Genomic DNA, 21,533 nt, shown 5'->3' with positions numbered 1-21,533 from the left:
CGGGGGGCTCGGAGGGAGGGGCTCGAGCGCGGGAGCCGGCCGCCGCGCCGGGCAGGGGCGTCGGGGACGAAGGTCGAGGGCCCACCCGGCCTCCCGGTGCTGCCGGGGGCTCCCTGCCCCTGCGTCTAGCTGGCGAGAGCTGGCTTTCTCCGCCCCAGGGTCTAATGGCGAGCAGGTGGTCAGACTTCGGGGGGCTTGCTCCGGGAGGAGCCGGGCTGTACTGCCCGGGCGGTGCTGGGCGTGGACGCAGACCTTGAACTCGCTCGGCCGGGCCTCCGAGGGGGCTGGCGCGCTCTGCCCCGCCCGCCCTCCCAACAGGTTAAGTGGGCGCGAGAGCTCCAGCCCAACTCCCCTGGCCTAGAACTGCAGCCGCTGCTAAGTTAGATTGCACTGGGGCTCGGCGTTGCCGGAGCTGAGGGCCCCTCCCCCGGGGTCGCCGCGCACTCGGCCCTTGCGGTGGCGGCGCAGCCTTGACCTGCACTCATCCCAGGTCAGAAGCCTCCCCTAGCTCCACGCGCGCCTGCACGCGCGCACGCGAGTCTGGCCTTCGAGTTGGGAGGCAGGTTCTGCTCTGCGTTCACCCCAGTGGACACTGACAGCCACCAAGCCTAGTGCAAGAAGCAGACCCCTGTATGTACGTGCGCTTGTCTCTGCATGGATGTAATTGCATGTTCGAGAGCTCGGGACATGACGTGTTCCTGATCCCTCTGTGAGCACTGCCGTGCCTGACCCGCTGTATCTGTGGTTTGCGCGCATGTCCTTCACATACAGGCCCTCCTGTTGCAAGGCTGTGGGGTCTTTAATAGAAACCCCCACATCTACCTTACAATCCTGCTTGTCACCTCTGGGCGGTGACCCACTGAGTGGAAGGGCACCTGTGAGTATGTATGCTCCATATTGCCATGTTCTCTGTGAACATACCTGCTTATGAGCCTCGCAGCTGTGTGACTGACTGCTGTGGATACACTTGTTCACAGCCCTCCTCATGAACATGTGTGCACACCCATGTGCACGTACTTCCCCTACCTCTTGGCTCGTGAGACTCAGATAAACCCGTAGAAGTGTTTATGCACACTGAGTGGCGCATCTTATCTGGGTGTGTTCCTCCTGCTCAGGCCCAGGGACTGGTCCCTCCTAGCCATAAGGCTCCCCCCTTCTGCTAAGCAAATAGGAGGGCCTGAGAGGTAAACAGGTGTGCCCCACTGTGAGGGGTGGGACAAGGGCAGCTTGCCCAGAGCCTCCTACTATCCCAGCCCCCAAGCCAGGATTCTGGTGTCCTTTCCGTGGTGCCCAGGGCCCTCCTCTGTCCCTCTCGTGTTCCACTCTGCCCTCCTATGACAGTGCTGACCTTTACCTCTTGAATAAACCCTCCAGATTCCTGTTTTCCCTCTGGCTGGCTCCTGATCCCTCCCATCCTTTCAAGGCCAGGTAGTTAATATTTGACCGGGAAGGGGCAGGAGAGGACAGTGGCACCCTCTGACCTGCCTACACATGTCTGATAAGACAGAGTGGGTCTGGCCTCCTCCCCTCAGGGCCCAGCTCGGGAAGCCTTCAGAAGGCCCTCAGAGTTTAGGAACCTACCACAGAGGGTAGGGGAGTGTGTCACCCAGCCCGCCTCATCCCCAGTGGGTGGCCTGAGAAAGGTTCAGGTTGGGGAGTGGTCTCAAGGTGTACCAGGCGAGGTAGTCAGGAGCTCAGGGGCCCCCTTGCTCACCTCCTGCACATTGCTTACGTCTCAAGCCCCTGGCCTTGTGCATGCACCACCCCTCCCGCCCAGACTTCACTGTGCAGCAGGGGGCGCCTGGAGGCCCCGCCCAGATCCCACCCGTGCTGTGGCTGCTTGCTGGCAGGTAGGGGCACGTGTGGATGCCGAGCTGAAGACCGCAGCCCTGGCTGGCACAGGCAGGACAGAAGTGTTCACCCCCTCGGAGAAGAATGCCTCTGAGAAGTGTCTAATTAAAGAGAAATTCCAGAGGGAGCTCTCAGGCCAAGGAGAAGAAAAAACAAAGGGAAAACAGGACAGAATTAACAAAGGCCCATTAAATGCCTCTGCCCAGGCCTTCCTGCAGAGGGCAGGCAGAAGGGCAGCTGGTGTTGGAGGCGCAGGCATTGGCTCTGAGAACCCAAACTCCTTCTGACCTGCCCAGAAGAGGGCTGTTACCGTGGTTCTGACTGGGGCCACGAAGAGCAAGTTCCACCCCAGCCTCCCCATCAGAGCAGAGATGTGCAGACTGAATCGGTCCTGGTGTGGGAGTTCTGTGGACACCCCCTAACATCTGGGTAATGCCATCCACCTTCCACCCCCATGCAGATCAAAGTGCTTTCTCTTTATTTCTTCCTTCAAAACACAGATCTCAGAGCAGCCAGGACTGGCCCTGCTGTCCAGGGCAGGGTGACCCCATCCGGAACCTACATCCTTCTATGACTCCTCAGCTCCGCTCACCGTGCAGTTGGCATTTGATGCAGAGAAGCATGGGTCAACGGATCCCTCTCTCTGGCCCTGAGCCGTGATCCCATGGCCATACAACTCTGTGGCTCCATGTCCCCCCCATTCCAGGATCCTCCCTGGCCCCATAACTGCTTGACCCCCACAGCCTCATGACCCCTGACCTTCCATGTGACCTTCCTGGACTCTGACCCCTGTGACTGTTTTTCTCATCCCCTCCTGTGCCTCTGGTTCTGGCTCCCATTGGGGGGTCTTGCTGGTCTGGACCTCCCCAGGAAGATGTTGGGGAGGCTCTGGCCCCTCCTCCTAGGCACCCTTGCAGCCGCGGCAGTCCCTGGGCCCTCCCTGCGGAGACCGTCCCAAGAGCTGGATGCCACCCCCCGGATGACCATTCCCTATGAAGGTTAGACCCTCAACCCTCAAAGGCTGTGCAGCCAGGGCTGGGGGCAGGAGGCGCTCCTAAAACTGGACTCACTGCCTCCGCTCTCCCCAGAGCTCTCTGGGACCCGGTATTTTCAGGCCCAAGCCCAGAACTACTCCACACTACTCCTGGAGGAGGCCTCAGCAAGACTGCTGGTGGGAGCTCGAGGTGCCCTGTTCTCGCTCAGCGCCCACGACATAGGAGACGGGGCGCACAAAGAGGTCAGCCCCGGACCAGGGCTGCAGCCTCGTCAGCTCTCTGGGACCTCGGCTTCCCAGAAACCTCGCAGCCTTCCTCCGCCCCAGGACAGCACTGTCCTTCCCTGCCTCCAGTGCTCCCTGTGGACGCACCTTCGCCCCCACTGCCCGGCTCCCCGGAGTCCTGTTGCCCAGTCCTGTAAGGATATTGGGGTCAGTGTGTTCCCTTTATCCCTAGATCCACTGGGAGGCCTCCCCAGAGATGCAAAGCAAATGTCATCAAAAAGGGAAGAACAACCTGGTATGTGGTCTGCCTGTCCCCAGTTCCTTATTTTTTTCCCTTTTCGACTGGGGATGCCAGGTTGGGAAAGGCCGCGGTGGGGTGGTAGCGACCTGCCAGTCAGTTGTACAACTGCAGCAAATGTAGCAAGTGCTGCCACAGGGGTTCCAGGGCACAGCCTGCTAACCCAGCCACAGTGGCTTGTCAGCCTGCCTGTCCTGGCTCCTAACCCGCAGGGGCTCCTAAGCGGTAGTCGTGGTAACAGTTGGAGTGCTGACTTTCCTGTGCCCTTCACCTAGTTCTCGGATACCTGGTGAAGTCATAGTGTTTCCCACTTTACAGATGAGGAAAACAAGGCTGTGGTAGAGGGCTAGCGCAAGTGCCCAGCGTCCATGGCGAGGAATTAGTGAGGTGTCAGTCTTCTGGGGTCCTGTGGCGGGTGTGGGCAGACCCATCTAAAGCTGTCCCAGGCCTGGAGATGTGACTCGGGGGTCTCGGGTGCTGTTGGGGTGCTGCAGTCCCTCCAGAGGTTCTGTCGGAGGCTGCCGAATGTGGGTTAGTGAGGGAGGTGGAACCAGCCCCCGGAGGGTTTGGGTCCCGCTCTGTGACTCCGACTGCAGCGGGCACGGGAGTCACAGCAGAAACGCAGGTGCTGCGTGTAACTGGGAGGGCTGGGCCCGCAGCGCTCACAGACTTTCAGGTGGAGCGGGCGATAGTTCCCAGGCCACGCATTGCCAGCCAGGCTTTGAAGAACCCTTCTCCCCTCTCGGGCTGTGAGGGCCATCTGGCTGCGACATCTGTCGCCCCAGTGAGCGTCAGGGTTGGTTCGGCAGCTCTGGCTGGCCAGGTGGGGCGCCCTTCCTCGCTCGGGGCTCTGTGTCACCCCTCCCTTCCGAAGCTGTGTGCTCTGTGGAAGAGGACCAGGGCCTTTCCTCCGTCAGGGGCGCAGGAGCAGCAGCAGTCCCTGCTAGAACCGCCAAACAAGCTCCAAGAACAGCTCCGAAAGTGTGTTGTGAGGAACAGTAATGTTCAAGAGAGGGGTTTAATGGTCAAGTTCTTTTGGAAAGCACTTCATGTGCAGTTCCACGGTGCACAGCAAAATCCTTCATACCCCCAGCAAAGACAGTGTATCTGCAGCTTCAAACTTACTGGACCACAGCACTCCTCCTAACCACCACCCTGTTCTTGTTTTGGTTTGTTTTTTTGAGACAAGGTTTTGATATGTAGTCCAGGCTGGCCTTGAACTCCTGGCAATCCTCCTGCTTTAGCCTCCTTTGTGCTGGGATTATAGGCGTGCAGCAGCACATCCCTAGCTCCATCTCCCGATTTTTAAATGTGAACATTTTAAACCAAGTGTGGTAGCGCACACCTTAATCTCAGGATTTGGGAGGCTGAGGCAGGAGAATCACTGTGAGTTCAAGGCCAACCCAAACTAGCTAGTGAGACTCTATTTCAAAAAACCAAAATGAATAATTAAATGCAAGCATCTTAGGGAATAATCACTCGGAATGTTTGCCCGGCCCCAGGGACCAGGCCTGAGCACACAGAGCTGGGGGCTGCGTAGAGAGGAATGGAGCAGACAGGAGGAGAGGTCTCCAGTGAAGCAAGGGAGGGAGGAGTGCGGCTCTGGGGGGCAGAGCAGGCCAGCGTGGCTCCTGAGCAAGGCAGGGAAAGGCCCGAGGCCGGTCATGCAGGCCCAGGCGTGTGGCTTCACGCACTGGTGAGGCCTGGGGTGACGTGGCCTCGTTTACTTTGTGCAGCGTGCTTTTGAAAGTGGGAACTGAGTGAGTGGAGTGGGTGGGCGGGCACCTCTGGAAGGAGCTGCGGGTAGTGGTGGCTACAGGCCCCGGGAGACAGACACTGGAGCTGTTTGCAACATATCCCTTTATGTTTTCTGAACTTTATGCAACAGGAAGTATTGCTCATTCACTGAGTAGTTTTGGGAGGGTGGTCAGATGGCCCCGGCACTTATGATGGCATAATTTGGACTAGGGGGTGGTGCAGCTGGAGGAGACCAAGTTCTGCAGCTGTTTGGGACACAAAACAAATCGGGCAGCAAGACAGTGTGGGGGTTGGGGGTGGGAAGGAGCTGACTCCTGGCCCCTGGGAATGAGGAGAGGGCAAGGTGGGAGCGACTGGAGGAGCAGGTTTGGGTGGGAAGATGTAGGTCAGGGAGGAGGCAGTGAGCTGCCTTCCCAAGGAGCTGGAGTGGACCTGTGTGTCCTGCGATGGAGGCGGAGCAGGGTAGGCCTGCCTAGGCCTCCTGGGGTCTCTCCAGGGAGGGTGTGGGAGCTCTAGAACTGGAGACAGTGCGGAGAAGAGGCTTAGGAGAGAAGCGCCCCAGGCTGGTGGGAGTCCTGGAAGAAGCTGAGCAGGGGCAGCAGGGGCTGCAGGAGAAGCTGGCAGGTGGTGTCAGAGCTGCGCCACTGGAAGGCCAAGAACTGTGAGTTCCAGGGGACGACATTGTTCTGGGAAGTGAAAAGTCCATGAGCGTCTTGGAAAGAACTGTTTTGTCCTCAAAGTGGAGGCAAGAGCCAGGCTACAAAGTTAGACTAAATCAGGCGTGGTGGCTCACTCCTGTAATCTTAGCACTCTGAGAGGCTAAGGCAGGAGCATGCCAAGCTCAGGCCCAGCCTGGGCAACTTAGCAAGACCCTGTCTCAAATGGTTAAAAATAGGGTAAAAAGGATTGGGAATGTAACTCAGTGTGAAGGCCCTGGGTTCAACTCCTACTTCAAAAGAAAGAAAAGGAAGGAAGGAAGGAAGAAGGGGAAAAAGAAAGTAGGCCAGTGGAGGAGGCCCCCGCCCGGCGGGCTCATGCCTCTCCTGCACCTTGCCCCGTAGACAGAGTGCTTCAACCACGTGCGCTTCCTGCAGCGGCTCAACGCCACCCACCTCTACGCATGTGGGACTCATGCCTTCCAGCCCCTGTGTGCCGCCATTGTGAGTGTGCCACCCCCAGCCCTGACTGCTGACCCCGAACGGTTTGAGCTTGAGTCGGGCTGCAGCCCTGCCTGTCCTCAGGACCACTGACGGCTGCCCATGTCCTCCAGGATGCCGAGGCCTTCGCCTTGCCGAGCAGCTTCGAGGAGGGGAAGGAGAAGTGCCCTTATGACCCAGCCCGTGGCTTCACTGGCCTCATCATTGGTGAGCATGCGCAGTGCTCCCCACCCGGTGGGCTGCGCATCTTGTTGTAGGACTTGCCCCCCGTGTGTCATGCACACTGTGGGATATGACATGCCTGTCGTGCCCGGCCTGTCCCTTCCCTAGATGGAGGCCTCTACACGGCCACACGGTATGAATTTCGGAGCATTCCTGACATCCGCCGGAGCCGCCACCCACACTCTCTGAGAACTGAGGAGGCCCCCATGCACTGGCTCAATGGTTAGAAGGGTGGGGTGAGGACTGGGAGGGCTGTGCTCCTTCGCTCTTACTCCCTCGGGCAGCCAAGCGTCCCATCCCTAAGTCCCCAGGTGAGTCCGGCCACTCCGTTCCTGTGTGCTGTCAAGGGAGAGAAAGGGCCGGGTCCCCCATGGGTCTAAGAAGCCCCCGAACGCCTTAAACCTGCAGACGCTGAGTTTGTGTTCTCTGTGCTGGTGCGGGAGAGTGAGGCCAGTGCGGTGGGCGACGACGACAAGGTTTATTACTTCTTCACGGAGCGCGCCGCTGCCGAGGAAGGCTCCAGCAGCTTCAGCCCGAGCCGCAGCAGTCACCGAGTGGCCCGTGTGGCCCGCGTGTGCAAGGTGGACAGGGCTGAGGCTGGGACACAGGTGGGGGCTCGGATTCTGACCCTGGCTTCTGACCCTTGACCTATGCCCTTACCCCCACAGGGAGATCTGGGAGGGAAGAAGATCCTGCAGAAGAAGTGGACATCCTTCCTGAAGGCCCGCCTCATCTGCCACATCCCCCAGTACGAGAAGCTGCGTGGGGTCTGCAGTCTGGACGCTGAGCACTCAGCCCGCACCCACTTCTACGCAGCCTTCACGCTGACCACACAGTGGTGAGCACAGCAGCTGGGAGCTCGGGACAGCACGGGCACTGCAGCTACGGCCAGGGGAGGATCCCACACGATCCATTGTGGGGAGGACTGGGTGCAAAGAGGATGTCAGGCACAGCAAGCTAGCCTGCGACCAAAGGCCACTGACTCACAGAAGCGGCCCTGGGGATCTGCAGTGGTGGCTGGCTGAGCATGGGTCAGGGCAGGCCCACTGGACAACTCAGCCCCTTCCCGTGTCCCCTTCTTAGGAAGACCCTGGAGGCATCGGCCATCTGCCGCTATGACCTGGCTGAGGTGCAGGCTGTCTTCTCGGGACCCTACATGGAGTACCAGGATGGCACCCGGCGGTGGGGCCGCTATGAGGGCGGGGTCCCTGAGCCTCGTCCTGGCTCGGTGAGTGTCCCGGCCCGGGGCCAGTGCCGGGCAGACAGAGCCGAGGGGGAGGGCGGGCGAGCGGGGCGGGCCATGTGTAGATGGAGGCTCACCCCCAACCTCCACCAGTGCATCACAGATTCGCTGCGCAGTCGGGGCTACAACTCATCCCAAGACTTGCCGTCCCTGGTGCTGGACTTCGTGAAGTTGCACCCGCTGATGGCCCGGCCCGTGGTGCCCACACGTGGACGGCCCCTGCTGCTCAAGCGCAGCGTGCGCTACACACACCTCACAGGGACACCAGTTCCCACCCCTGCCGGGCCCACCTATGACCTGCTCTTCCTGGGCACAGGTGCTTCTGACCGAAATCCCTGATACCTCTGAGTTGGTCACGGGTGCTCCTGAACCCCATAACTCCTGGCGTGACTGTCCAGAGTTCCCTGTGTCCATGGGTTAAATCCTTGTCCCTGGCCTCATGATTCCCGCGCTTTCCTATTAGGCCTCTCATGGGGTGCTGAGAGCAGATCTCGTTGTCGGGGTCTGACCTCTGTTCTTTCCATGCCAGCTGATGGCTGGATCCACAAGGCCGTAGTCCTGGGCTCGGGGATGCACATTATTGAAGAGACACAAGTATTCAGGGAGCCCCAGTCAGTGGAGAATCTAGTCATCTCCCTGAGGCAGGTAGGCCTGCTTTCTGACCCTCAGGATGTGCTTGCTGAAACGGGAGGGGATGGGAGGCTGGCCAGAGGCTCTGCACCTGCAAATGGAGTGAGGCCTATGGCCAATCAGTTGTCCTCTTGGCTCCCAGCACAGCCTGTATGTGGGCGCCCCAAGTGGCGTCATTCAGCTGCCACTGTCCACCTGCTTCCGCTACCGGTCCTGCTATGACTGCATCCTGGCCCGAGACCCCTACTGTGGCTGGGACCCCAGCAACCATTCCTGTGTGGCAGCCACCACCGCAGCAAACAGGTCCCGGGCTAGCAAGAGGGAGCAGGGAGGGTCACCTGTGGGCCGAGCAGAGGGAGGCTTACTGTAGGGACCAGGGGACTGGCTGCTGCAACAGCCCTACCGACCCCTTCACTGGGAAACTGAGCCATTTCCCCTTGTTCACGAATCCTACTCTCCCGTCCGCAGAACATCGCTGATACAGGACATAGAGAGAGGCAACCGAGGTTGCGAAGGCAGCCGCGATCCAGGTAGGTGACAGTCGTGGACATCCGTGGACCTGTCCTCTTGCCGCTTGCTGTGATCCGCAGGGGCACGTTTGTGTGTCGGGCCGCCTCTGTGTGCTCTGGGTGAGGCTGGTCCAAGACGGACTGTGCGCAGAAGAGCTCCGTAGATGTTTCCTGCCAGACGAGTTATAAATGAACAGACAGGTTCCAGACGGCAGTGTTGTGCTGGGGGGGAAGCTCAGCAGTGGGTCACTCGCTAGCACACGCAGGGGCCTGGGTTTGATTTCCAGCACCACCACCCCCAGAAACATCAAGCGTCTTGTCACTTCTAGAACTTAGAGCCAAGTATGTGTGTGCGGGGGTGGACACCAAAACGGCCACACAAGTAATTAATTTTAATTATTGATAATTACAACCATGACAAGTTCAGAGGGAGAACTGTTGTTTCCTGAGGAAGATCAAGTGACTGCACCGATATTTAAAGGAAGAATGAAAGTTAGTAATCACAGCCAACATGTACTGAGTGCTTCGGTGTGCCAGGCCCCGAGCTAAACACTTGGGTGCATGTGCGAGCATTTATTCTCACAGCACCCAGGGAGAGGTGTTCACTGTATTATCCCCTGGGGGGGGTAAGCATGTAGCTCAAGCTGCTCAGCTACTATGCAGCAGGGTCAGTGTTCAATCTGGACCCCAAGTAGTCCAACTCATTTGTGTTTTCAGCCACCGTGCTGTGCTGTCTCTGGTTAACCAGGCGGGCAGCAGGCATGTGTGGGGTGATGGCACCCGAGCAGAGGGAGCTGCGGGGCTGGATAACAGGTGAGGAAGACGGAGGCAAGGCAGACTGCCAGTCCTGGCCCCGGCAGTTCACAGGACCTGGTGCAGCTTGGGATCAGGGCATGAGGCCTGGGCCCATGTGAGGTGCCCAGAAGACTTCTCGTGGACAACCTCATGGCATTTGAGACTGGCACTTAGGTGGAGGTCTGTGCGGGAGGCAGACAGGCATCCCTGGCAGACGGCAGGACCTGAAACCACAGGAGAGGATGGGAGTGTGGAGCGAGGAAAGCGGGTGTCCTGAGAGCGAGCGCGACCCTCACTGGCTCACGAGGGAGCACGCATGTCCACACCCAGGCAACTGTTCCTGATGGCACAGCTCGTGCTGGGTGCTGGGCGCCTAGCAGTGGATGGTATGGCTTGCGGCTCCAGTGCCCTCGCTCAGGTGGGCAGGTTTTGACCTCTCCAACTTCTCCCCCAGGGCCACCACCTCCACCGAAGACCCGCTCTGTGCTCCGGGGTGACGATGTCCTCCTGCCCTGTGACCAGCCGTCCAATCTGGCCCGCGCTTTGTGGCTGCTCAATGGGAGCAGGAGCCTGAGCGACGGGCAGGATGGCTACCGTGTGGGTGTCGATGGGCTGCTGGTGACAGACACGCAGCCCGAGCACAGTGGCAGCTATGGCTGCTTTGCGGAGGAGAACGGCCTACGATCCCTGCTGGCCTCCTACAGTCTCATCGTCCGGCCAGCCACTCCTGCCCCAGCTCCGCAAGCCCCTGCCACAAAAGAGGCCCGCCTGGCCCCAGACGTGAGGCTGCTGTATGTGCTTGCCATCGCGGCCCTCGGTGGCCTCTGCCTCATCTTGGCCTTCTCCCTCCTCTATGTGGCTTGTCTGCGTGGAGGTGGACGAGGCCGCCGCCGGAAATACTCGCTGGGCCGCGCTGGCCGGGCGGGGGGCTCTGCCGTGCAGCTGCAGACAGTCTCAGGCCAGTGTCCTGGAGAGGAAGACGAAGGTGACGATGGGGAGGGGGCTGGAGGCCTGGAGGGGAGCTGCCTCCAGATCATTCCTGGGGAAGGCGCCCCGGCCCCGCCGCCCCCGCCGCCCCCACCCCCACCTGCTGAGCTGACCAATGGGCTGGTGGCACTGCCCAGCCGGCTTAGAAGGATGAATGGCAACAGCTATGTGCTCCTGAGGCAGAGCAACAATGGAGTGCCAGCAGGGCCCTGCTCCTTTGCTGAGGAGCTCAGCCGCATCCTGGAGAAGAGGAAGCACACGCAGCTCGTAGAGCAGCTAGATGAGAGCTCTGTCTGAGCCTGGCCTCCCCAGCAAATGCTCTTCCTGCCTGCCCCGGGCTGGGCCGCTGCCTCCCCACACAGCCACCCCTCCACACCCGCACTCCACGCCACCTCCCAACTGTGCCGTCTCAGTAGGGCTACCAGTTAGGCCCAGCCAAAGCCCCCTCCTGTCTCCAAGACCCACACGGGAGCAGCCCAGGCCCACCGGTGCTCCTCAAAGGTAGGTGCTCCTTTGGGACCAGGTACTCTGCAGACCCAGACCCGTTTCCTGCGCCCTTAACCTAATGCTTTGGAGGCCTCCATTCTCCTGTCCTATTGTCTGCCCAACCTTTCCTCTTCCTCCCAGGTAGGGCTCTGCAGGTCGAGATGGCCTCAGTGTCACCACCCTCTGCATGTCCCTGTGTGCTGGATGCTCCTGAAGCCACACAAAAGCTCTGCCAACCACTTGAGCCTTGCCTACATTCACATGTACACATGGCAGAACGCATCAGTGGGCTGTAGGCCCCCCCGTGTTCTCCCTAGGCACTCTTGCATTTCATCCTGGATTTGGGGTGCCCTCCTGATTGTCACATCCCTGCTAGCACTTCCCTGACCCAGTCCTATGTGGTGACCCCACTGGCAAGAGCTTGAGAACAGCCAGCTGGGAGGTAAGGTAGAGTCATGCCCTCCTCTTCCTTCTTGTGCAGCCTTTGCGAGTCGGCCTACCCATTCCCCTCGGTCACACAGAAGAGTGACAGACCGACCTCCGGGCATGTCCCTTCCCATGCATCTGTGGTTCATGTGCTAACATTTCCACCCTTGTGCACCTTCTGAGCCTCCCCTTGCTGCCAGACTTGTGTCTGTTGGGTTAGGTCCATGGACATTTCAAAGGGAGACTCCCCCTCCCGTTTTGCTGTCCTTGGAGACCCTTCCCTGGATGGGTGACCAACACTGCACTCAATGAGCCAGCCTTTCTGGGGACCAAGCATTTGCTTCCCCTAGACCAGAGCAGGGGAAAGAACCGTCTCACCTGGCACACAAAGCCCGTTCTTGGAACTATGCAAAGGGCAGAGGCTGGGAGTTTGGATGCTTGGCTCCCATTTCTGTCCTACCTCACCGGGGCACTTTCAAAGTCCACGGGCCTCTGAAATCTCCAGGCCCATATGGGACAATCAGTCCAGACTGAGCTCCCCCGTTGCCTTTGGGTGAGGATGACTGTTATTTTTGTAGCTGAGAACGTGGAATCCCACGAGTTTTTACTGCCCTTCACCCAACCTCTCCCACCTCCACCCCACAATGAATGTATTTATTGTGAGAACGGCTGCTCTTCTTTGGAATGCCCTCACTCAGCCCCCGGTGGGTGGGACAGGCATGTGACAGCGTGGAGCCTGGGCTCAGCTCCTCCCCTGACTGATGTTGGTTAATAAACACCCTCTTTCCCCAGAGCTGTGTAGTCGGCTTAGTCTAAATGGCCTCCCTTGGTCACTAGGAGCGGCAGGGACTTCTGCACCCAGAGTTGGCTTTGACCTCCACAAAACCACTTACAGAGCAAACTGGTGTCCTGGTATCCAGGCTGTGCTGGCAGACACACAGCCTCTCCTATTAAGGATCCAGTTATTCATTGATCATGATGATAAGGGTGTAACAAATACGAAAATTTCAGTTCAAGAATTCACATAAGGGCCAAGTGTGGTGGTACACTCCTGTGATCCCAGCGCTCTGGAGGTTGAGGCAGGTGGATTGCCAGGAGTTCAAGGCCAGCCTGAGCTACATAGTGAGACTGTCTCAAAACATGCACACATACACAGCAAACACAACACAGAATTCACACAAGGGTTTCTAGATATTTCACTTCTGGTTCTCTTTCCATCTCTGCTTTGAGATGGTCTTCTCCCTGTTACCCAGCTTCCTGAGAAACTGGGACTACAGGAGTGTATGTGCCATCATGCCTGGCTCCCTACCTTTTAAAAATAGGACCTAGATGATAATCGGCCATCCTCTTCCTATGCAGCTTACCAACACCTCCCACCCTCGGGTGTGATGGAAAGCATAGATTCATTTCTACACAAAGCGGGTCTTAGGAGGGAGGATGCAGCTGGCACTGGGGAAAGGTTGTTTGTTACCAGGCACCTGGTCTGAGAATCACTCCCTTGGAGTCAGGCCTAGATTAATCACATTGCCTTTGACGCTACTTTGAAGGCTTATACGCAATTTCTCATTTTAGGATCATGAAAAATGGGGCTCATGCTTAAAATACGCACACATTTGGAAGACCTCGTGTAAACTTGCATAAGTTTATTTTTGGGTTTTTTTTTTTTCGGTCTTTTTTTTCCGGTACCAGGAATTGAACTCACGACCTTGTGCTTGCCAGGCAGGCGCTGTGCCACTGAGCTAAATCCCCAGCCCCAACTTGCATAAGTTTAATGACACCCGTTGTTTAATCTGTACACAAACATTCCCACATGTGTCTCGCCCAATGCCAGGTCACAGCAGACCACTCTCCAGCTCAATGGCTGTGGCAATTAGGGATTCTTTAGGAGCCAGCCTCCAGACAACCTCCACCCCACTGTGTTCTGAAATCAGCATTATCAATTTGGATTTTTTTTTTTTTTTTTGAGACAGAGTCTATGCAGTACAGGGTGGCCTCCAACTCACCACAATCCTCCTGCCTCAGCTTTGCAAATGCCACAGTTATGGGCTTGTGGCACCACACGTGGCTTTTTCAATTTAGATTTTAGAAAACAAGGACCTTGTACAACATTTGAAGACTCTCTCATCTCAGGTTTCAGGGATGCCCACTAACTTGAACTTGGGAACAAAAAGTCGTGGTTCTTAGCACTCGACATTGGAATCAAACTAACCCTTTATCCCAAGCAAGACCTTTGGTGTCAAGCCACACGGGGCGGCGGGGGGCACTCTATATCTGCTTGAGCTCGGAATGCCAGAGGAAGGCGCACCTCTGCGGGGCAGCAGTCCGCCTGGGCTGGCGTAGGCGCGCCATTCTTCACTGCGCGCGCCCCCGGGCTGGGGCAGGGTCCCGGAGCTCGCGGGGGCGCAGCCCGCGGCACGCCGTGGGCTTGTTGGTGAAGGGGTGCCACTGGCCCTGGATGCTGGGGTTATCCGTGTGGAAGGGCTTGCGGATGCGGATCACGTCCAGGCCCGACTGGTCGGCCAGCTTCTGCACCAGCGCGGCGATCTCCTCCGCCGACTTGCAGTGGATGCCTTCCTCGCGCACGGCCCCGTTAACTGGGGAAGGAGGCGGGAGAGAGCGGAGCCGTCGAGCCGTGTGGGACGCGGGGTCCAGCGCGCCTCGCCCGCCCCAGCCCGGCCCCACTCACGGTATTCGGCCACCACTCTGGGCACGCAGCACGGCCGCGGGTTCACGTACACTACGACCCCCGGGTTGCGACGGGCGAAGTCGATCACCTCCCGTTCCACGAACTCCCTGAGGGGCCCGGGAAGCGCGAGCTCAGTGCCCGGCTCGGGCGGCCTCGCCCGGCGCGAGCCCGACAGCCCGCCCCGGCGCCGCCCCGGCTCACCTCGCGCCGCGGGACGAGGGCGCGTCGCGGCTGAGGCTGAAGCTGAGGCGCTGCAGCTGCTGCACGTACCGACCCAGCCCGTTGTGCAGGACGCTGGTCAGGAAGCGGCTCGCGGTTCCGCGCGCGGTCATCGCGGCGTCCCTCGGAGCGCGGGGCCGGCGGCGGGGCGGGGGCGGGACTGAGCCCTGGTTTCCGGTTCCGGCGGTCTCCGCGCCCGGAGAGTTTTGCTTCCGAGGTTACAGAGCGCGAGGCTGGCGGGCAGCCCACGTTGCGGCCGGACGGCTGGGGCGGGCGCAGCTCCGCGCTCCTAGCGGAGCGGAGCGGAGGCTCGTGGGGCGGCGGCTGCCCGGCGCGAGGCGGGAGGGCTCCGCGGCCGGCGGGGAGAGGCCCGGGAGCGGTGCGATGACCCGAGGGATCGGGGCGGTGCGGGGCACAGGCGGAGGAGCCGTGAAGGCCCCGCCCACGGGCATCCTAGCGGAGCGAGGGAAATGTGAAAGGGTCGTGTGGACTGGCGGAGCCGCGAGGGAGCAGTGCAGGGGGCCGAGGAGGATTCCAGGGAGCTTGGTAGAAGTTTTGGGTTTGTTTTGAGGCGGGGTGGTTGAGGTTGGCCTCGAGTGCACACGGCCCTCCTGCCTCGGGCTCCCTCGTGGTGGGGTTGTGGGCCGCCAGCTCCGGCGCTGTGTGTTGTGCTGTGTACAGCATCTTTATGGAGTCTGGCTTTGTAAAGGCACCTAAATCAAACAAGAGCTGACTTCCTGCTCCCCTGGGAATGTGGGTCCTTCTCCGAGGGGGGTACCCCCTCCGGGCCCTGCTGCCCCCGCGTGGGGAGTGGATGGGCCGCAGGAGCCTGCCGCGAAGCTTTGTCCCAGGCCCTCCTCGAAGGCGGTACAGGAAGGAGGTTCTCCCAGCCTTGGAAGTGCCGGTGTTGCCTGTAACCACAACCGAAATTCGCCAGTATTTGCGGACACATGGGATCCCCTTCCAGGACGGCCACAGCTGCCTTCGCGCCCCGAGCCCCTTTGTGGAGCCCTCACAGGGCAAAGATCCGAGCGGAGCTGCTGCTTCCTTCAGCCTCTTCATTGACAAGACCACAGGCCGCTTTCTTTGCATGACCAGCCAGGCAGAGGGGAGCTGGGAAGACTTTCAGGCCAGTGTGGAGGGGCGAAAGGATGGAGTGAAAGAGGGGGTCCTGCTTGGTGAGGCTCCAGAAGCTGAGAACAGTGAGGAGGTCCGGAGGATTTGGGACAGAGCAGTACCCCTCTGGGAGCTGCCTGATGCAGAGGAGGCCCAGCTGGCTCGAGTGATGTTTAGCCTTACGAAAGTGACAGATGACACCCTGAAGCGTTTCCGTGTGCAGTATCTGCGACCTGCTCGCAGCCTGGTCTTCCCTTGGTTCTCCTCTCAGGGATTAGGATTACGAGGCCTGAAGCTATTAGGAGCTGAAGGCCAGGGGGATGGAGTGCGCTACATGGAGACCACCATTCCCCGCCCTGGTGCCTACCACAACCTATTTGGATTACCACTGATCAGCCGGCGAGATGTTGAGGTGGTCTTGACCAGTCGTGAGTTGGACAGCCTGGCCTTGAGCCAGGCCACGGGGCTTCCCACTCTTGCCCTGCCCAGGGGAACCCTCTCCTTACCCCCTCTCTTGCTCCCATACCTTGAACAGTTCCGCCGTATTATATTATGGCTAGGCGATGACCTTCGGTCTTGGGAAGCTGCCAAGTTGTTTGCCCGAAAACTGAACCCAAAACGATGCTTCTTGGTGCGCCCTGGAGAACAACAGCCCCGTCCCCTGGAGGCCCTGACCCGAGGCCTAAATCTCACTCGTATTCTGCGTACTGCCCTGCCTGCCTGGCACAAGTCAATTGTGTCTTTCCGGCAGCTTCGGGAGGAGGTGCTAGGAGAACTCTCAAATGTGGAGCAAGCAGCTGGCATTCGCTGGAGCCGCTTCCCAGATCTCAATCGCCTCTTGAAGGGGCATAGGAAAGGCGAGCTGACGGTCTTTACAGGTGATAAAGGGGCAGAAAGTGGGGAAAAAGAATGTGGGTTTGGGCCCCTGAAAATGGCCTCAACTGTGAAGCCCTGATCAGTGTCTAGGTTCAAGGGTTGGACTCTCCTCCTCACCTAGGCCTGTATTCATCTCCTTGCAGGGCCAACAGGCAGTGGGAAGACCACGTTTATCAGCGAGTATGCCCTGGATTTATGTACCCAGGGGGTGAACACACTGTGGGGTAGCTTTGAGATCAGCAATGTGAGACTAGCCCGGGTCATGCTGACCCAGTTTGCTGTGGGGAGGCTGGAAGAGCAACTGGACAAATATGATGAGTGGGCTGACCGCTTTGAGGACCTCCCCCTCTATTTCATGACTTTCCACGGGCAGCAGAGCATCAGGTGAGATCCTTTTATTTATTTATTTAGGTACCAGAAATAGACCTTGTGCTTGTTAGGCAGGTGCTATGCCACTGAGCTATATCCCTGGCCCTGGGTGAGATCTTCAGAGGCCATCCACTTTCCTTCTCCAGACAAATCCCAGCACTTTTCACATTTGGTGCCCTTTCTAGCTCCAGTGGGAACTCCTTCTAGGTCTCCTTAGGCGAGTTTTTAAGATGTTAACTCTTAGGCTTGCAGTGTCTAGAGACTGCTTGTAGTTGACCTGACTTCATTGCTTCTTCTTGCTAGGTCTGTAATAGACACAATGCAACATGCAGTCTATGTCTATGATGTTTGTCATGTGGTCATTGACAACTTGCAGTTCATGATGGGTCACGAGCAGCTGTCCACAGACAGGTGACATCCTCTTGTTTAATTGGAACATATGTATCTTTTCAGACAGCATCTAAGTATGTATATTGTACTTGCTTATTTTCTGAAAGGTGGGAGTATGGCCACAGAAAGTATGGACAGGGGCCACTGAGAGTGAGTCCTGAGCTGGTGGGAGGTGTAGAGTAATTAGGGTGGTTTGTGGGGAGATGTGAGTGGACCACGAGGATATATATGTTCTTACCCTCCTGTGTCCAGTAACCTGTTCATGTTGTTGGGCTGGGGACAGGATTGCAGCTCAAGACTACATTGTTGGGGCCTTTCGGAAGTTTGCAACAGACAATAATTGCCATGTGACACTGGTTATTCACCCCCGGAAGGAGGACGATGACAAGGAACTGCAGACAGCATCCATTTTTGGCTCAGCTAAAGTAAGTGGGCTTTAAAAGAGCTCAAGCTTTGGAGAGTATAGGACAGCCACCAGTCAGCCTTAGATTTTGAATCCTGGAGGCAGTGCCTCCGGACCCTTACATGGGGAATGCGCGCACTAGGAATACAAAGGCTCTGGTAATAGCTGGTTCTTTGCCTTCCAGAAGCTCGCATTCTCTAGTGAGGAAAACCAACTGCAGCTCACTGTGATGAGGGCTGTGATAGGCAGCACAGGAATTTAGGCAGCATAGAGAAAAAAGGCTGAGTCAGCCTGGGACCTCTGGAGACTTTCCAGAGAAGGTGTCAACATCAGGTGGGCTGAGAGGTTTGCAGTAAACGGGCGGCCTTCTGGGCAGCAGGGTCCCCCAGCCCTGGAGCCTGCAGCAGTACACTGGGTGCTGTGATTTCCCGGCAGGCGCCAAGCACAGGGAACTCGGGCGAGGAACACAAATTCTGTGCCACAGTAGAGATAAGAAAGAAAGTAACTCAGAAGTACAAAAGTCGCAGTGCTTCCTTTAGGACATCAAGAATGGGCTCTGAGGAAGTGTGACATTCAGACTGAAGCCTGAAGGCTAGATGAGACTGGGCTGAGGAGGGCGGCCTGCTGTGGAGGAGAGGTGTCGAAAGCAGAGAGAGCAGCATGGGCGAAGTCCGAGGCAGGGACACTAGTCCATGTCAGGGAACTGGGAGACTCAAGTGGCCCCACATGGTGTCCAGTGTCCAAAGAGCTTTGCTCTTCCCTTTCCCCAGTCTTACCCACTCCTTCCTGACCATCAGCCTTGCGTTCTGCTTTGCTCATATCTTTTTATTCCTGCCCTCCTCCTGTGCCCCTCATCTCCTAGGCAAGCCAAGAAGCGGACAACGTCCTGATCCTGCAGGACAGAAAGCTGGTAACTGGGCCAGGGAAACGGTATCTGCAGGTGTCCAAGAACCGCTTTGATGGAGACGTAGGTGTTTTCCCACTTGAGTTCAATAAGAGCTCCCTCACCTTCTCCATCCCACCAAAGAGTAAGGCCCGGCTTAAGAAGATCAAGGACGACAATGGACTAGTGGTCAAAAAGCCCTCTTCTGGCAAAAAGGGGGCTGTGCCCCGGAACTCTGAGACCTGCTCAGGCTGTGACCCCATCCCCTACCAGCCAGACAGCTCTAAGCCTACAGGCTGACCACTGAAATGTGCTTCGTGGCACAGGCTGGAACATGGACTCTTTCTTGGCCCTCTGCTAGGGCGTCTCTGTGCTGTAATTCTATACTGTGGCTCCTTCTCAGCCTAGGGCAGAGCTCCATAGGAAAATCAGCTTAGCTGCTATTTGAGGACTTTACGATGTGACAGGCTTTGTTCAAGGTCCTGTAAATGCAGCACTGAAAAGATACATAAGGTCTCTGTCTTCACAGAACCTGCATTGTGGTAGGAGAGACGCGGTGAACAGACAGAAAACAGTGAAGAAGCTATAAGGAAAATAGAAAGGTGACAGTGCTCACAGGCTACCTTAAATCTAAAAAGATGTCTGAGAGGGGATGTCAGCCGGGGCCTCAGGAACGGGAAAGGCAAGGTCATGGGGGTGTCTCAAGAAGAGGATTTGGGCAGAGAGGCCCATGGCCCTGAGCTGGGGATAAACATGCAGGTTCAAGGCAGTGAGCTTCGGCACCCTAACGCTGGAGTGGAACGGGTAACTTCTGGCTCTGACTCCAGCTGTTAGGCTTTTGGAGCCAAAGGGTGACATGGTATCAAGCACCTCTGCTGCCCACTCTAGAGCCAGGCGTGAGGTGGCACCTGCTAGAATTGGACCCTGAGCACTTGTGACATCAGGCCTCAGGTGGGAGCGTCCTGCCACGCCACAGAGAAGGCTGGAGTTCTGCCCCAACACTGGCTCCATTGTGTGCTGTCTCAGGGAGCTAGAGGTAGGATTTTTGTAGAGATTTTGCCGTTTTCACGAAAAATAATTTTTCCACTGCCTTTGTTTCTGTGGTTTTTATTTGTCCACTAGGTGTCTCCCCAGTCTAACTGGACTTTCCTCTTGAATCGGGATGGTCTTTGAGCTGTGGGCACATGAGGAAGCCAGAACCTTGAAAGGCCTTCACTTCCCGCCTCCCCCTTGCACTTGTTGGCCTGGGGGAGACAGGGTGGTGGTGTGCTCAGCTCCCCCGTGAGGTTCCTGGCAGAGGTAGGGGTCACTGGGCCACATGCCCATGCCCTGCCTGACCAGCTGTCCTCTTCCCTGTGCTGAGCCACTGCCCGGTGCAGATCAGGACTCTGTGTTATCGCCCCTCCTCAGACATCTCCCCCCTGCTGTGCCCCCTTCCACGTTTCCCTTCCCTGCCACCCCCCATCCTGCATACACATTTCTAATTCTGGAGTCTGAGGGGGTACGGGGATTTTTTTTAAGCCTGCAGGAGATTATGGCATAGGTCCACAGACCCTTTCCCAAATACGTTGGCATGATGACACTCATCTCACCTCCTTTGGTGTTTTAAAGTCCCGGTTTGCCTTGGGATTGCCTGAAAAAATGGTGAGCAGCCATGATGTTCTGAAGTTTTGGGGGAAAGCCTTTGTAGCAGCCGGGGGAGGTCTTCTGTTTTCTGGAAAAGATCCTTCCTTTCAGGGTCTTGCGGTCAACCCAAGAGGGACTTCAGGGTCCCTATTGAGAGGGTCTATGAGAGGCGTGGCTACAGCTATCTCCCGAACAGACCCTGGAGCAAAGCTGCTGCAGAGCTGTGCTCGGCAGGGGGGTAGCCCCTCGGGGCCTGCGTTCTTGGGGGTCTCCTAGACTGGCTGGAGCCAGGCTTCCATAATCCTACAGTAATCATTCCCAGCCGTCACTGGTCTAGGCCTCATCCAGGGCTTGTACCGCTGAATGTCAGCTGGGCTTTCCAGATGTACAGTGCCCACTCCGTCCTACCCATCAGGACCTGGAGCCCACACTCTAGCCTTCCCACAATGTCTGACATGTTCTCACAGTCCTGTAGGGGTTCCCGACAGGGCTGCCTTCAAGGGCCCTGTCATTCCGGGCTGGAGAGATCCTGTTTGTGTTGCCCCGCCCTCCAAGCACACCCCCACAGAGCACAGACCGGAAAGATGAGGGAGACGGTGTGTGTACGCCGGACTCCTCGGCCGGAGGGCTGCTCAGACCCTGATTAAATCCCCGGGACTTGGCTGTGTGCTCAGCCGAAGCGGCCGAGGCAGGTTACCTGGGACAGGACTGGTAACCGGCGCGTGCACCTGGTTAGGAACTCCAGCGAGCTCTGGAAGGCCCGGCCAAGAAGGGTGCGGTTGGGTGTGCTGCCCTCCCAGATGGAGTGTGGACACGCCTGGTGGTCAGGAGCTTCGCCACTGTGGACGACTAGAGGGGAGTTAAGCCCCAGGAGTCTGCAGCCCTGCCTTCCCACCTACGGCCTTGAGGCGGGGAGGGAAGGGCCCTGGCAGGCCGACTTCCTGTTTGTGCCTGTGGGTGGGACTTCAGGAGTCTAGCCTTACTCTGTGGGGGCCAGGACGGGCAGCAGCTCCCCTGGTGGAAGTCTGCTCCATGTCCTCAGGGAGCCCAAGCCCACCCGTGTACTTGGGTGAGGGTGTTTTGGTGAAACCCAGGCTTCCCTGTCCGCTTCTCAGGGGCTTTCCCTGAGTGTGGGGAGAAGCCCCGTTGGGCGCCCTACGGAGCAGGGCAGGGTGTCTGGGTCGGGTCCTGCAGCCCTATGGCAGCCAGGTAGCTTAGCTCGAGGTCACGTGACACCCGTTTCTTCCCCGGAGTCGTTCTACCCAGTCGCTAAGCTGTGAAGTCACGGGCCCGCGGGGCAGCCTCGGGTCGCGGTCGAGTTACTATTGGGCTGGGTCCTGGGTCGGGGGGTGGGGGTGCTGGGCAGACCACTCCCCTCCCGGGG

The 21,533-nt window shown here is 58.2% G+C and overlaps 4 protein-coding genes across 6 annotated transcripts in view; 2 read left to right on the top strand and 2 right to left on the bottom strand.

Moving 5' to 3' along the window:
* Positions 1-2,351: 2,351 nt before the first annotated feature.
* Positions 2,352-12,374, top strand: Sema4g (sema domain, immunoglobulin domain (Ig), transmembrane domain (TM) and short cytoplasmic domain, (semaphorin) 4G; the record flags this gene model as incomplete). The annotated part of the gene is given in 14 exon segments (XM_005403895.2): positions 2,352-2,849; positions 2,940-3,088; positions 3,303-3,365; positions 6,188-6,286; positions 6,397-6,490; positions 6,614-6,727; positions 6,914-7,086; positions 7,174-7,343; positions 7,589-7,733; positions 7,842-8,064; positions 8,278-8,393; positions 8,521-8,681; positions 8,847-8,908; positions 10,137-12,374. Coding segments are annotated over 14 exon segments (2,523 nt in total). The 3' UTR covers positions 10,967-12,374.
* Positions 12,375-13,201: 827 nt separating this feature from the next.
* On the bottom strand, positions 13,202-14,657 carry Mrpl43 (mitochondrial ribosomal protein L43). Of its 2 annotated transcripts, none has more exons than XM_005403897.2 (3): positions 14,538-14,657; positions 14,268-14,374; positions 13,202-14,175 (listed from the first exon to the last, which is right to left on the bottom strand). In XM_005403897.2, exons 1-3 carry the CDS (start codon positions 14,597-14,599, stop codon positions 13,934-13,936), a joined length of 411 nt encoding a protein of 136 aa, XP_005403954.1. In that variant the 5' UTR covers positions 14,600-14,657; the 3' UTR covers positions 13,202-13,933. The 2 variants fall into 2 exon arrangements, with proteins under 2 accessions (XP_005403954.1, XP_005403953.1); XM_005403896.2 differs by having other exon boundaries at positions 14,469-14,656.
* A 97-nt stretch (positions 14,658-14,754) lies between these two features.
* On the top strand, positions 14,755-19,614 carry LOC102030199 (chromosome unknown open reading frame, human C10orf2). 2 transcript variants are annotated; one of them, XM_005403885.2, is made up of 5 exons: positions 14,755-16,480; positions 16,622-16,862; positions 17,151-17,258; positions 17,521-17,662; positions 18,503-19,614. In XM_005403885.2, exons 1-5 carry the CDS (start codon positions 15,238-15,240, stop codon positions 18,821-18,823), a joined length of 2,055 nt encoding a protein of 684 aa, XP_005403942.1. In that variant the 5' UTR covers positions 14,755-15,237; the 3' UTR covers positions 18,824-19,614. The 2 variants fall into 2 exon arrangements, with proteins under 2 accessions (XP_005403942.1, XP_005403943.1); XM_005403886.2 differs by lacking the exon at positions 17,151-17,258.
* Positions 19,615-21,533, bottom strand: part of LOC102003026 — a gene marked incomplete at its 5' end in the record, with an annotated part of 3,779 nt that continues 1,860 nt past the window's right edge. The window contains 3 exon segments of the mRNA XM_013504053.1: positions 19,615-19,767; positions 20,116-20,237; positions 20,847-20,998. Of these exon segments, the coding sequence (XP_013359507.1) occupies positions 19,659-19,767; positions 20,116-20,237; positions 20,847-20,998 (383 nt within the window).

Source organism: Chinchilla lanigera, unplaced genomic scaffold (assembly GCF_000276665.1).
Source record: "Chinchilla lanigera isolate Chin_1 unplaced genomic scaffold, ChiLan1.0 scaffold00084, whole genome shotgun sequence".
Taxonomy (NCBI): Eukaryota; Metazoa; Chordata; class Mammalia; order Rodentia; family Chinchillidae; genus Chinchilla; species Chinchilla lanigera.
Note: the sequence above shows the minus strand (reverse complement) of the source record. Positions and strands in the feature narration are given on the sequence as shown.

Bases quoted from the DNA above. Each gene is read 5' to 3' on its own strand.
- Mrpl43 (XM_005403896.2), bottom strand. From the start codon at position 14,599: ATGACCGCGCGCGGAACCGCGAGCCGCTTCCTGACCAGCGTCCTGCAC. The intron at 14,375-14,468 runs GTGAGCCGGGGC...CGGGCCCCTCAG, and splicing joins CCCTCGTCCCGCGGCGCGAG to GGAGTTCGTGGAACGGGAGG. The intron at 14,176-14,267 runs GTGAGTGGGGCC...CTCCTTCCCCAG, and splicing joins CAGAGTGGTGGCCGAATACC to TTAACGGGGCCGTGCGCGAG.
- LOC102030199 (XM_005403885.2), top strand. From the start codon at position 15,238: ATGTGGGTCCTTCTCCGAGGGGGGTACCCCCTCCGGGCCCTGCTGCCC. The intron at 16,481-16,621 runs GTGATAAAGGGG...ATCTCCTTGCAG, and splicing joins CGAGCTGACGGTCTTTACAG to GGCCAACAGGCAGTGGGAAG. The intron at 17,663-18,502 runs GTAAGTGGGCTT...CTCATCTCCTAG, and splicing joins CCATTTTTGGCTCAGCTAAA to GCAAGCCAAGAAGCGGACAA.